Source organism: Echinops telfairi, unplaced genomic scaffold (assembly GCF_000313985.2).
Source record: "Echinops telfairi isolate 266 unplaced genomic scaffold, ASM31398v2 ScPeMD7_443;HRSCAF=831, whole genome shotgun sequence".
Lineage (NCBI taxonomy): Eukaryota > Metazoa > Chordata > Mammalia > Afrosoricida > Tenrecidae > Echinops > Echinops telfairi.
Window position 1 is genome coordinate 8,047,648 of NW_022104341.1, and position 15,377 is coordinate 8,063,024.

Below are 15,377 nucleotides of genomic sequence, written 5' to 3' on the forward strand. Positions count from 1 at the left end.
TTTCTGTGGATTTTTTTCTCTAATGTACCCAGACTAAAACAATCTGTCATGGATTGCTGGAAGTCCAATATGAATTAATCTGCATTGGAAGAAGTACACAGGAATGTTCCTTAGTAGAGAGGATGGTGAGACTTCTCACATTGGACATGTAATCAGGAGGGACTCTACCACAGAGAAAGACGTATGCTTGGTAAAGTATAACATCAGCAAACACGAGGGAGACCCCCAGCAAGACGGAGTGACAGTGCTTATACAATGTCTCCAACAAGAACAGTTATGACGACGCTGCAGGGCCTTGGCAGGGTTGTTGTGACTTGGGGCTTGCGCAACTGTACTACAAAACAAGAATGTCTGTATATTCTTACCAATACTTGTGATTGTTTATTTTTCTGATTGTAACCATCTTAATGGGTTTGAAGAATCCTAATGGCCTAGTGGTTGAGTACTTGGCTTCTAACCAAAGAGTCTGAGGTTTGAACCCAACGGCCACTCCATGGGAGAAGCTCTGAGAGCCTGCTTTCATGAGGATTTGTAGCCTCCGACTTGCAGGGCAGGTCTACTCTGTTTACAGAATTGTTCTGCATTGACTGGGAGACAGCTGTTCTGTTGTTTTTATTGACTTGCTTTTGTTTAATGGCTGTGGAGAGCTATCTCCTTGTGTTTTTGATTTGCATTTTCTTGATGAATAATGAATTGTGTATCTCTTTTGTACTGTCGGGCTTTTATTATTAATAAGAGAGGAGTCCTTTAACTGAAATATCCAAACTCAATACCCCACCCTTGGGCCATGTCTGACCCTGTGCTGGGGTTAGCAGTTCAATGCTTACCTGAAATGTAGCCTCAATTCCACCTTTTCAGTGGTAGCTGTGGGTAGGGTCATCCTTCCTAACCACGTGTATCAGGTAAATCTTTATCTTTTGCTGTCATGTAAAAAGTCATTTCTCTTGTAGGCTTTCATTGTGCTATCTATTCCCTCTCATTTTTTCATCTCTAGTTCTCTCTTCCAACATATAGTAAGGATCTGAACACTTTGTTAAACCCTCATTTTCTCTTTAACTCCAAGAAAACTTTAATATTCAAGTAGGCGATATTCATCTAGCTTCAGTATTCTTTGTCTCACTCAACTTCTAAGATTTCATCTTCATTCTGCTTCGTTAACTCGCCCCACATCCCACCTGTTATAATCATTTCATTATTTGGAACTGCTCTTCCTCTTGGAAATTGAATTGTGTCCCCTCAAAAATATGTTTTGCAAATCCTCTCCCCTATGCCTGTGGTTATGATCTCATTTGGGGACAGGTTTCTTTGTTATGGTAATGATACGGTATTAGTGTAGCATATGGTATGAGGGTAGAGTATGAAGCCAATCTCGCTTTTCAAAATTGATTTTATTGGGCTGTAATGAACATATTACACAAGTCCAATCATATTAAAATGTTGTTTAATCACCACAATGAACTTTGGAACATTTTCTTCCATTTTGCATTCATTGGTCTTAATATCCTCTTCCCCTTTTGAAGCAGACATCTAACTAAGACAGTCTTAAAGAACAAAAAGCAGGGGTTTTCCCTATCAGATATCAAGCGTTTTTACTAAGCTATACTTAAGCCAGTGGTGTTACTACAGAAATAAACAATATAACCTGGGAATCATAAGAGCCGGCACAGTAACAGAGTCATTCATATTTGGAAATTATAGCATCTCCAAATGCTTTTAACACTTTTATTGACATGTGATTCACATATCATATAAATAGTTCAATAATATTAAAAAGAGTTTTAATATTTAATCATCAATACAATCAATTTTAGATCATTTGTTTTCTTTCTGGTACTCATTATTCCCCATTTCCCTCCTTGCCATACTGCTAAGAAGCCATTAATCTAGTTACTTACTGTCTCTATAGATTTAACTATCCTGGATTTTATATAGAGAAAAAGAGACCAAGCAAGTTTTTTTTAATGATAGACTAGCTTGTCCACTTCCTTTTAAAAATTTTTATTTAAATCCTTTTATTGCGGGATTATACAGCTATTATCACAATATATCATCCATCTATTGTGCCAAGCACATCTGTACATTTGCTGCCATCATCATTCTCAAAACATTGTCTTTCTACTTGAGCCCTTGGTTTCAGCTCCTCATTTTCACTCCCCTTTCCCCCACCCTCCCTCCCACATGAACCTTTGATAATTTATAAATTATTACCTTTTTTCATGTCTTACAATGGCTGATGTCTCCATTCATCCACTTTTCTGTTGTCTATCTCCCAGAGAGGGGGTTATATGTAGATCATTGTGATCTCTTCCCCTTTTCTCCCCCCATCATCTCCTTCCCCTCCTGGTATTGATACTCTTATTATTGATCCTGAGGGGTTTATCTGTCCTGGATTCCCTGTGTTTCAAGCTCTTATCTGTACCCGGGTACATGCTCTGGTCTAGGAAGATTTGTAGGATAGAATTGGGATCATGATAGTGTGTGTGTGTGTGGTGGGGGAGGGTTAAAGAACTAGAGGAAATTTGTATGTTTCAATAGTGCTATACTGCACCCTGACTGGCTCATCTCTTCCTTGTGACTTCTGTAAGGGGATGTTGAATTGTCTACAGATGGGCTTTGGGTCTCCACTCTGCGCTGCCCCTTATTCACAGTGATATGATGTTTTATTCTGGCTCTTTGATGCCTGATACCAGATCCCATTGACACCTTGTGATCACACAGGCTGGTGTGCTTCTTCCATGTGGGCTTTGTTGCTTCTCAGCGAGATGATCTCTAGTTTATCTTCAAACTAAACACTATCTTTTGCTAGCCGGGCACCATCAGCTTTCTTCACCACATTTGCTTATACACCCATTATGTCTTCAGCAATTGAGTCAGGAAGGTGAGCATCACGGAATGGCAGCTTATTAGAACAAAGTGTTCTTGCATTGAGGAAGTAGTTGAGTAGAGGCCCAATGTCTGTCTGCTACCTGGATACTTAACATATAAGTATATGTATATGGATCTATTTCCCTACCATTATATATAAATATATTTACATATGCACATGCCTGTATTTAGACCTCTATAAAGGCTCATGTCCAAATATTTTGCACATCAGATGGAAGAAGAGAGGTTGTACAATCATTATTTATTTGCTATAAAATGAAATTGGATAATTACCTTAGACCATACAGAAAAATCCACCTAAATGTAAAAGATAAAACTATAGACACTAAAGAAAAACAAACTACAGACACTGTTGAGAGAAAAAAATGGATACATATCACTCTGAGTAGAAAATACCTTATTTAAGACAAAAAGACTCAAAAGGTAACACTGTAATTGAAAAGATTAATAGCTTCAGTAACATTGAAATTAAGAATATTTAATTATAGTCATGAAAAACAAACGGAAAAGCAAAGTCAGACACTAGGAGGAGCCATTTGCTAATTTGTAACTTTAAGGTTTGGAATTCCTTATATGAAGGACTGTAATGATAAATAAATCAGAAAAAGACAAACAACTCAGTCAAGAATGGGCAAAAGACATTGATAGACATTTCACACAAGGGGAATAGCCAGTAAACATGGCAAGAGGTGCTCAACCTTTTTAGCTCATTGACCCAGCAAGGTACTATTTTGTCCCGGGAGCAGATTGTCCATACTGGCTGTTCTGTGACTTTCAGTTATAGAGTTTGGTGTTTCATTATTTATTCAATAAATACTCGATGAGTACATACTTTGTACAAATAGTGTGCTAGACACTTGGGCTATTTCGGTTAACAGAATCAAAAACCACTCTTGCCTTTTTGGAATATGGTTGTGTATGCAGGCGGAGAAGGTTGGGAATGGGGTCCAATACTAAGGAAGCATCCTAGGAAATGATTGATTCTGTTAGAAGATAGAGCTGAGAGAAGGTGAGTGTGGTGGGAGACTGGGATAGCAACAGCAGCTCACCAGTGGTGTCGAGAAGGAGTTAGGATCAGCCTTGCTGAGCTAACATGTGAACCAGGATTGGAAACGGAGGAAGAGGTCGTCAGACCTATGGATAACTGGGGAAAGAATATACAACTAGTGGAGGGTCTCAATGGAAATGTGCTTGAGATATGTAAGGACCAGCAAGGAGGCAGCCTGGTTGCAATGCTGTGGGGAGAGTGGCACCTGAGGACGGGTTCATTGTTGTGCTCATCTTGACTATCATTCAGTTAACCAGTTGAGTCTTCTTGGCAAAAGCATTTTCATGTTTATTGCAAGTGATTTACATTTTTCAGTTAACCCAATTGTCCTATCTTCAATGAAAACAAGTGGCTCAAAACTTATTCTTAAATTATAAAATAATGATGACAATAAAGCTGTATGTATTATAACTGAGAACACTGTGATAGACATAAAGTGTGATTAGGACTCTCATGGATATATTGAGTGTTTGTGCTGGGATGTGAGTTTTTTCAGTGTAATCTCACATAATTGGTTCAAAGTAAAAAGTGGCATGTAGGAAACACATTAATGCATATTTGAAAGTAAGTTTTATTGAACTACTTCTTTATTTAGGAGCCCTGGTGGCACAGTGATTACACATTAGGCTGCTAACTGCAAGGGCAGCAGTTCTAATCCACCAGCCTCTCTGAGGGAGAAAGAGGAGGCCATCTACTCTTGTCAAGAGTTACATCATCATTTTAACACCGATGATGAGACAGAAGTAACATTGGAAGGAGGCTTCAAAACTTCTTTTCAGAGACATTTATTCATTCAACAAATGAGCTGACACTGAGAGGGCTGGGGGTACAGCAGTGAATTGACAGTCATAAATCCAGGCACAGTCAATTCAGAATTGTGCTTAGGAAAAAACAAACACTATTTAAGTATAAAATGTATTTGTTTTTAATGTTGAAGAGGAGATAGCAGGATTTCTGAATACTCAAGAGGTCCAGTCATAAAGAGTTTGATATTTTATGACCACTTGTGAATTTTCTGAACTTGTTGAAGGAAACTGAGAACATATGTCAAAATCCCACTCAAATGTTACAATAGGACATTAGGAAATACTTCCTGAGACTGTGCAAGGAAAAGTGCAGTAGGAATGTAGACATTACAACTTCCTCAAACTCCTCAGCTTTTGAGCTTGACAGCTCATTGACTGAGTGTTTGGCAGTGTTAAAACTATTCTTTTATTCGGGGTGGGGGGATGGGTGTGTATGTTAACTAACAATTTCATTTATTTACTCATAGTTTTTCTTCCAAACCATTTTATTAGGAGCTAACACAGGCATCATATTACTCCATAGTTCAAGGAGAGGGCTCTGTAAATTTGTTGTCCATTGAATCCGTCAAACAAGAATGAGTTCATCACCACCAGTTTGAATCCACCAGTCACTCCTTGGGAGAAAGATGAGGCTGACAGTCTGGGGAACCATAGGGGCAGTTCTACTCTTCCCGACAGGGTTGCTATGCGTTGATAGCGAGGCAGTGGGAACAAGAACACCAAATGCTTACTGCCATTCCAACAATCGATACTTGTGATTTGGGACTTTTTTTTCCATTTAACTAGGATATTGGAAAAGAAACCATTACCCTGTAAAATAACCATTAATGTAGTTTTGTTTGTCAATTTTGTTCCATCTTTAACCAGAGTCTTTTCATTTGCAGCATTGATGCTGATGGTACCATGACTGTGGACTGGAATGAATGGAGGGACTACTTCTTATTCAATCCCGCTAATGACATTGAGGAAATCATTCGTTTCTGGAAACATTCCACTGTAAGCGTGTTTAAGGTGTTAATTTGCCATTAGTTGGAGTGGGGCTATCAGCCGTAGGTACAGCATTCACCCAAGTGTCTCCTATCATATGGTCAGGATGTGAGAGTCCCCAGTAGTTCTGTAACCCCATGTTCTATTATGCACAGGCAGAGAGTATCTTAAAAAAATCCTCAAGACTGAATGAGATAGTTAGTTTATTGTGCCAGCCTGGCCGATAAACACAAGTGGGATTAATCGAAGGGCGGAGAGATAAATGGCTCAGTGAGCCTCGCCTTTCTTGTCTCTCGCTCTTTGATCATTGGACCAGTGGGCAGCTGCCTGGCTTGTTCAGTGCCTCAATTTACAGGCTACACTACCTGTGGGATGCCTATCCTGTGAACTGTGTTGCTGTAAGTTGAGGTCCCTTTAAGACCATATGGTTGAAATTTACATCTCTGGAGCTGAGGACTGACAGTTGGTGACCTGCCTGGTTGTTTTGCTGCCTGTGCTGAGATAGCCTAGCTCTCTCTCTACAGAGAACTACTGGACGGTCCTTAAGACTTGAAGGAATACTAGTGTCTCACAACTCTCTCATGGGAGTGAGTTGCACAGAGCCATTTGTACTGCTGTATAATTTAACTGTTCATTTCCTGTATTATCTATCTATCTATCTATCTATCTATCTATCTATCTATCTATCTATCTATCTATCTATCTGTTTATAACAGTTCATTACTTGTGTTATATATCTATCTTTATAAATACATATATAAAATTATCAGCAATCTGGTTTTATCTCTCTAGAGAACCCTGTCTAACCTTGAAGATACGGTATCTGTTTATACCAGAGGTTCAGAATTTAAAGAGGATAAGCTGTGCATCTTTTATTTATATTTAAGTAAGCGCTCGGCTTCTGACCACAAGGCTGGTGATTTGAATCACCATGGGAGAAAGATATGTCAATTGGGCCCATGAAGATGACAGTTCTGGAAGCTCTGTGAGTCAGGTCTGGTCTATCTTACAGTCATGCTATGATGGGTGGCAATAGATTTGTTTGTTTATTGTATCTTAGGGACCTGAAAGTAACAGGATGGTGTCTTTTAAAGATTCAAAACTGTCTGGTGAATCTCAGCGCCTCAGTGCCAGGCTGGATCTCCTGGACCATTGAATGAGGGATGGGCAGTGATACCTTCCGTGGATTTTTGCCTGTGTGGTCAAATGACATGAGTACTTACTTATAATAAAATCATTGAAAGTTAAAAATTCATTCTTGCTAATCTTCTTAGTCTTTCAATCCTGTCTATATCCCCCAAAACTTTGAATTTTTAATGAATTCTCTTCAATATTCTAGTAACCTACACCAGTGTACATGAAGTTGTGCAGTCTACTCCTGAAGCCAGTTGGGGTTCTCTGGGGGACTTCCCTCCGCTCACCAGCCATGTACTTTTCTTATATCCTCCTTCCTGTATTTCAGTCAAATTGGTACAGGTATACACAAAGACATTGGAAGAATTTCACTGCACTAAGTGAAGCTAAGGAGGTCTGGTGGTGCTGTAGGATAAACATTGGACTGTTAACCACAAACTTCACACCTACCAGCCGCGTCTAGGGAGAAAGACAGGGCTGTCTGCTTCTGTAAAGATTTACAGCCCCGACAACCCTACAGAGGAGTAGGTTAAATGAAGCCTAGAGTTCACGTTGCCAGTACTACCAGGGCCTAGACCTCTATGGAACCTTGTAAAATTATTAGTGACTGATGTCTTTTCAACTGTGTAGACATTATAAGTTGCCTCGCCTTTCTAGTGGGTTCCTTGTTGGACTTAAGGCTCAGCAGTTCGAAACGACCAGCGTCCCTGCAGGAGAAAGATGAAATTTTCTACTCCTGTAAAGAGTTAAGTTTGGGGACCCAGAGAGGGCAGTTCTACTTTGTCCTACAGGGTTATCATGAGTCAGAATCTAATCGATGGCAGTGAGAGTGAGTTAAGTTGCCTAGATTAAAGTTTATACTATGTCAGAGTAGATTCACATGATCATACTCTTGTAGCATCTTTGGAGATAATTCATAATGTTTGAGGCTACATATCACATACTCATTTTATTGATAGTAAAGTGAAGCAAGAGAGAGTTATTACCATAGCATTGCCCTTAACCCTACATTCTTACCTATGATATTTTACACACTGAAATTATTACTCTAATAAAATTATAAAGCTATTATTATAAGACTTGCTTTGCTCTCAAGCTGTTCTAGTAATTTATAATAATGTTTAGAATATATTGAAAGGGTGATTTATAAGAATACCTCCCTATTAGCAAAATCTTATGAATCTATGGCCTTTAAAAAATTATAAGCCAGATGTATAGGCCATTTCATAAAGATGAGTTTACAGGTCTTCATATGCATACTTTTAATTTAATTTAAATGCTTAAATCATATTATGTAATTTAGATAATGTAGATATGATTTTTGAGGTAGGGGAAGTAATTTTTAAAAATCCAGCTGATATTTTTAAACAATATCATCACATATGAGAACAATTTCCTGACATTAGGAATTGTGGCAGTGGCTATAGCTAAAAGGAATTTACTGCATGTGATTCTTTTATTCCATAAAGAGAAAACTTGACTCTCAGCCAATTCAGAAAAATTTGTAAGTCTTGGTTTTGTAATTTTGCGATTGCTATTAATTTTCATATCTTGTGAATGTGTAGTATAGCTAATTTAGAGTGAATGAGATGTTTATAATACCATACATGCTTTAAATGGTTCTGTGTACTTTCTAAGAAAAATAGTTGTCCTTAAGTAGAAAACAGCGTATGATTCTCTCCTAAGACAAAAACACTCCTGGGTTAATCTATTTTTCAACAGAAGGAACATGGGATTCTGTTTTCTGTTTAACAGGGAATTGACATCGGGGATAGTTTAGCGATCCCAGATGAATTCACAGAAGATGAGAAGCTCTCTGGACAGTGGTGGAGGCAGCTGTTGGCCGGGGGCGTGGCCGGCGCTGTCTCTCGAACCAGCACCGCCCCTTTGGATCGCCTGAAAATCATGATGCAGGTGAGCTTTGTGACCAAGTGCTCAGTGTTCTCAGACATTGCAAGAAAAGCAGACCAAAAAATGGTGCTTGAAAAAAGAAATTGAAGAAAAGGTTTCTGACGCATATCCTTTAACAGCTTGAAAAAAAAAATCTCTATTATGTCGTTAAATTCAGTCCATGAAATAGTTTTGTGCGTTCTATAGAACTTTAAAATGTTAGTGTGTGTAAGTAATGCAGTTTTAGCTTTTGTCATTCTTCTGATACTTGAAATGTTTAATGAAAAAACAAAACAAAATCTCCATTTTGAAGGATTCTCCTTAGATTACTCCTTTCTATTGATGTTCTTTGTCAAAAGTGGCATATTGTGAGTTCTACAATCTTGAAGCCAGGATAGACTGAAAAGTATTTTTCAGCTGAGGGTAGCAGACAGAGACGTGGGTTTACCGACGGCTTGGCTGTTTATGATGAGTGGAGCCTTGCCTGGGCGGAGAGGACTCGGAGAAGAACGGACAGGGATGGATTGTGTGTTGGGGCTCACTGTGGGGACCCATGGACTCTTTAGTGTTGACAATGAGATAGAAGCTTGAACTTCACTTTAACCGTCGGGAACCAGGGGCTCAGAGAATTGAAATCTTCTTTTCTTGACAACAGATTAGAGGAGGAATGGGGTATATTCTAGGAGCCTTCGTGGCGCAGCGGGTTAAGCACCGGGCAGCACTTTCACCTCCCCAGTCGGTCCAGCCCACCAGCAGCAGCTCTTCACGAGGAAGACGAGCGATGGGCGCCGCCTCGGGAACCCTTTGGAGCTCTGGTCCTGGTCCTATGGGCTCTCCGCGGCTGGAGTCAGTGGCAGTGGGTTGGGGGTGTCCCTGGCTCAAAGACTGTGGCTCTCCCACAGCGTGAAACCGCTGAAGGCCTCATTTCCCTTCCCTCTGGAATTGGAATAATAATATGTGACAAGGAAGACTTCAGTGATACAGGGTATATGACAGTAGCTGCTATACTGGAAACACGATTGGAACCTAGTAGTAGCTTAAAAAATCTTTCAAAGTTGTGTGTGTTATGCAACTACTTTTAATGTTTGTCCTTATATTTCTGTATGGAAAAAAAACATGGTGAAATTTTAGAATGTATGTGCCAAAGTACCAAAATGTATTTAGGCACAGAGATAATGGTTTTCTTTTCTCACAATATTTATTGTGAGCCTTGCTTATTGCAAATCAAATGGACTCTTCTGGACTACAGCTTCCTGACTTGAGAAGTGGGATTCTGGAATGCGCCCGCTCAGTCAGCTGCATCACGGCAGACAGAGCGAAAGATCTGATTCCTGGATTGGTTTTTCTAGTACTTACAATGTACTAATTTCAAAAGTAGCTACTGAGCATCTACTATGTGTTAATTGTTCTAAGTGCTATGAAGGAAAACTATAGCAAATAGTGATTTGTTATTTTTCACTCAACAATCTTATATTCTAGCAACAATATAGGCTTAGTTGGGATTTAGAAAAACAACTGTAACTGGTATCATGAGTAAGAAATACACTGTGATAGGAAACGATCTCTCCTCTGAAGTGAAAGGGAATAAAATTCATTGACTGAGACTGCTGAGGCCCTTCCAGTACTGTGCGAGGGGCCTCCTTATGCACGAAGACAAGGATAAGTGTTTCAGAAATATGTATTTTGACTCTGTGACATCTATGGTATGTTACTCATTTGTAGACAAATAAAATGTTCATTTATTAGGAATAGAGATAACTTCAAAAGTATTTTTTAAGTATGTAGTAATAGATTTAGCGTTTGTGTGTGTGGTGGTCACTCATTTTGTAGATGCTGAAACTCACAAGAATAGCTTTCTATGGTTATTTTTATTTATTTTATAAATTTAATAATTTATTTTCAACAAGTGTTTCTATGTAGGCAACAGTAAGATCTAGTATATTTAGTGTGTTAGTCTATAGTTAGGGCAAGTGATTCATTGACTGAGACTGCTGGACTAGTCGCATTGGACTAGGCAGTTGGCTCATCTGCTCTTGAGTTTGTTGGCTAGAGAGCCCTGGGACACGCTATGGAAGCACACATGGCTGTTTTTGGCATCAAGCTGTGTTCCTCCCAGCATCTATGGCTCTGATATGTACAAATCATTCTCAGATTAACTTATATTTTCATGACTATATTAGTTGTGGGAAGGGGTTATTATTTTACTGACAGAGTACTTCCTTTTCACTTATCTTAAAATCGCTTGAGTTCCATAGGTGTTTCATAGTCTCATATTTGTCTAATCTGGTTCACCATGTCTTACACGTATTGCTCATGATCATTCACACGTTGCTCATGACTCCGGTGTCTTCTTTTTCAGGCTGAAGAATACACTCTGTTCTCAGTTTGAGGTTCAGATACAGAACTTGAAAATGATGATCATTCCTGTCATCATTGTGTAGTTACTGGAGCTTCAAACCAGTCCATTCTGGCTCAGCTCCTTGCTTTGGAATTTGCATTTCCCCTCAAGAGATAGTAACCATAATTAATATCTTAACAGCATCTTTAAGAATCACCCGGCGAGCTTATTAAACTGTAGATTCTGATTGAATGCATCTAGGGTGACAATACAAATCCTCAGCAGGGGTTCCAACCAGAAAGAGGCGGTTCAAAGACCTGCTATGTTTTCAATCTTCTGTATTTTCAAATAAATCTTAATTAATAAATACTGTCAGAAAAGAGAGGCTAATTTGCAGTTACTTTGGAAATAGTTGAAATACACCCGGCCCACATTTGACATCATTTTACTTTTATCTAGGTTCTTGGCTCAAAGTCAGACAAGATGAACTTAGTTGGTGGCTTTCGACAGATGGTGAAAGAAGGAGGCATCCGCTCCCTTTGGAGAGGAAATGGGACAAATGTCATTAAAATCGCCCCTGAGACAGCTGTGAAGTTCTGGGCATATGAACAGGTAATTACTATCATCTATCGAATTCATTGGCAAAGAAGCCTTAGTAAAGGGATTCAATAAAGGTTCGCATACAGCCCTCCTAAGGCTATTGTTGCACTACATCATCATTTTCCACTTGAACTTCATGAGGACCTTCTCTTTCGGGAGACTAAACATAAAGATCTAGTATATTTAGTATGTGGTAGTTCCTACCTCTGTAGTTAGGACAAATAATTCATTAGTACTCACTGGACTAGACAGTTGGCCCATCTGCTCTTGAGTTTATTGGCTAGAGAGGCTTGGGACATGCTATGGAAGGTACACATTAATCTACTCACCCACTTCCATTGGGTTCATTCTTACCCAGGGAGAGCCAAGAGGACTGAGTAGAACTGCCCCACTTGGGTTTCTGAGGCTGTAGATCTTTACGGGAGCAGAAAGCCTAATTTCTTCTCTCTCAGAACAACTGATGGATTTGAACTGCTGACCCTGTGGTTAGCAGCCCAAAGCTCAACCCACTACACCACCAGGGCTCCTTTATGGGGATTAGGCTAGATGAACTCAAGAGATTCTTCAACATTAAATTCTGTGATTCTGAATTTCATATCATTTATAAAGACGTCCATGTCCTTGTCTGAGTGAATTTTAGAGGAAATATAGAATTTTAGCCTATTCATTTTGAATTCAGAGTAGATATTTCACATTAACATAAATTATAGGAAAGCATCTCCCACTAATATCTGGAAGGAAAGTTTTTAAGTTGAAATTCTTGGTATGATTTGACATTTCTCATAAAATTGAGTTGAATTTAGAGTGAACATTCCATGAAGTCAGGGGCTCCTTTACGTCCCCCAGCTCCTGAATTGAGTCTGGTATGAGATTAGTGCTCAGTCAGTGTCTCTGAATGAACAAATGAATGGTTTCACCTCAAAATCCAGCTTCTCTGTTGCTTTCTGTTGACTTCACTTGTTCAAGTTACTGATTCAGCTTAACCTTATATTAAGCAGAAATGATTCAGTAGTGGGTTTGGGAGGTAGATTTCTTATCATGATCATTAATAGGACTATGTGGTTGAGCATTCATAGGAAATATTTTTCATTATGCCTTCCATTATTAATTATCACAGACTCTGAAATGTCTTGACATTTACTAGACTACATATGGTATTAAAAATAATTTTGGAGACTGTCTTCTTGAAGAATCAGAATATTTTGGGGTCCAGGGGTTTCTTCTTCTTGATTTAGGAAATAGAAAAGCAGACAAAAATAATCTCTAGGATTTTGATTAGAATTTATCTTTGGGAGGGATTAAAAAAAAATTTGTCTTCCTGTGAGTGTTTGAGGATTCAAATCACAACAATGAAGGGCTAATATTTCAGATCATCTTATCTTATTCTGATCACAGACATGGATTTTTGGCAGAAATGCCAGAGCCTAACACCAATATTCAATAATAAAACTATTATCTCTATACACAAGAAGTTTGATATTTTGGTAAGGCCTTTGTATTGCATTTGCATGTTAAGCCACTTGTTGGATTCTGACCTTGGACATTACCAGTACACGCCCTTTGCTTCCATTCAACATGACTCCTTTCTGAGCCCTCTTGACCGTAGTCTAATATATGCATGCTAACTCTTCTTGGAGACGATAACGTTTCGTAAGTGATACAGTGTTCTCATGATTCTGAGCATATTGCGGCCTTCCATGTTTTCCTTTCCTGTTAAAGATCTGTTTATCCCTCAGGATCCCCATAAGGCCTTCCACCTCTTAGGAGTGTTTCCTGAGCACCCCTAACAAAGCAAGGGCCTCCTTTGCCCAGTCTCCTTAGAGCACTAATTTGTAGAAGAATCAGTTTTCCATTGAATAATAGAAATCCTGTTGTATTCCCATATATTCCTGTGAGCCATAAATTCCTTGAGTGGGGATATTATGCTTAGGCTTCCTGAAGGATCTAGCTAGCTTAGAGTTAGACTTCTGGAGTTAGATGGGCCCTGTGCTTGGAATAACTAATAGTTTAGAAAATTAAGAAAGTGACACATTAGCCTTATAAGTAGCTCCCCTCCTTCCCCCGCTGGTTTGGGGTTGAGCTGTGGTTTGCCTGGTGTGTCTTCACCACAAGGAGCAGTGACAGGACTCCCCTGGGAGGGTGCCTCGGATGGCTGTAGCTGGTGTGGACCACTTCACTGCCCTCTGATCTGGCATCTTACTACTGGTCTCCATGCCCATGATGCAGCTGAATACTGCATGATCTCTGCCTCTCAGCTTTCCTGTTCCCGGGCTAACTCTGCCCCACCAACACATATAAGCACACACCTCCCCTATGTCATGTAGTAGTGAACATCCTTGTAGGAATTCACTCAGAATTTGTTTTTGCCAGGAAACCTCCTCTGAAAATGGCATTGCCCAATCCTGGTCAGTGCTGTTCTTGTGCATTGTTCTAGTTCTCTTTAGGAGCCCTGGTGGTGTAGTAGTTACACGATGGGTGTGGAAGCATTATTCTGTTTTGTTGTATATGTTTGTGTGTGTGTGTGTGTGTGTGTGCGCGCGCTGATACAAGCATGTCAATACAAAGAGGCCACTTAACTATAAGACAAAGGAGATGGATGAATGCAGCAGGTGGTCAAGAATACATGTGCGTGTGCACGTGCAGGTGTGTGTGCATGAGGAGTAGGATGGGAAGGGACTGGAGGAGAAACACATATGAGAGTCTAAGAAGAATGAGCCTCTGAGTCTACAGGTTCCTCCTTATACAAGCTACGATCCTGTGGGAGGGCCATTTTATGGGAGGTTGACAGAATAGGACACTTTTCGGATGACTTCCCGTTCTCCCTTGAATTTTTTTTTTTATAGCTTTATAGCTCCTTTCTTTCTTGACACTTTATTGTGAATTGGATGCAGGTTTACAGAGCAGATCCTTAAGTGTTTTCTTAATTATTTTATTGGGGGCTCCTACAATTCTCATCACAATCCATCCATCCATCCATTGTGTCAAGCACATATGCACATTCCTGCCCTCATCATTCTCAAAACATTTGCCCTCCACCTCAGCCCTTAATATCAGTTGCTCATTTCCCCCTCCCCCCCCATGAACCCTTCATAATTCACATCTTATAGTATTGTCATAAGTTACACTGTCCGATGTCTCCCTCCGCCCACAAAAAGCTTCCCTCCTACATTAAGTTACTATCGCTTAAAATCCAGTAGCCAAACAATAGTGAATGATGATCAAAGCTAAGCTGTAGGGTTGCAAAGAGATAAAAGATTCAGTCCTAGGACTGTGTGTGCCATTTGCATACCTCTTAGGCAAATACTATATTCATGAATATGCTTAAGTGATTTAATGCCTCTAATGTATTCTGCAGAAAATGTAAAAAATACAAGCAATCAAGGTCGTTATTATCTTAGAAAATTAAGTGTATAAAAATTAAAACGAACTGTTCTATGAGGATCTACTAATATTGAGTATCTGGTATATCATTTTATGCTAATAACTAATATTATAAACTTAGAAACAATATATATTTCATTTCCATAATACTTTACATTTGAATGCTTTTATTTATACAGTTCAAGAAATGGCTTAGTTTTGATGGTGCTAAAGTAGGAAATCCTGAGAGATTTATATCTGGTTCATTGGCTGGTGTAACTACTCAGACCTGTATTTATCCACTAGAGGTATGTATTCTTATAAAATT

General features: G+C 39.3%; 1 protein-coding gene across 1 annotated transcript in view; it reads left to right on the top strand.

The window, feature by feature from the left end:
• LOC101638545 (calcium-binding mitochondrial carrier protein SCaMC-1) overlaps positions 1-15,377 on the top strand; it is a 128,643-nt gene that overhangs the window by 29,618 nt on the left and 83,648 nt on the right. Inside the window, exons 4-5 of the mRNA XM_045292122.1 lie at positions 5,625-5,736; positions 8,617-8,775. Coding sequence (XP_045148057.1) covers positions 5,625-5,736; positions 8,617-8,775 — 271 coding nt within the window. The remainder of the gene's footprint in view (positions 1-5,624; positions 5,737-8,616; positions 8,776-15,377) is intronic.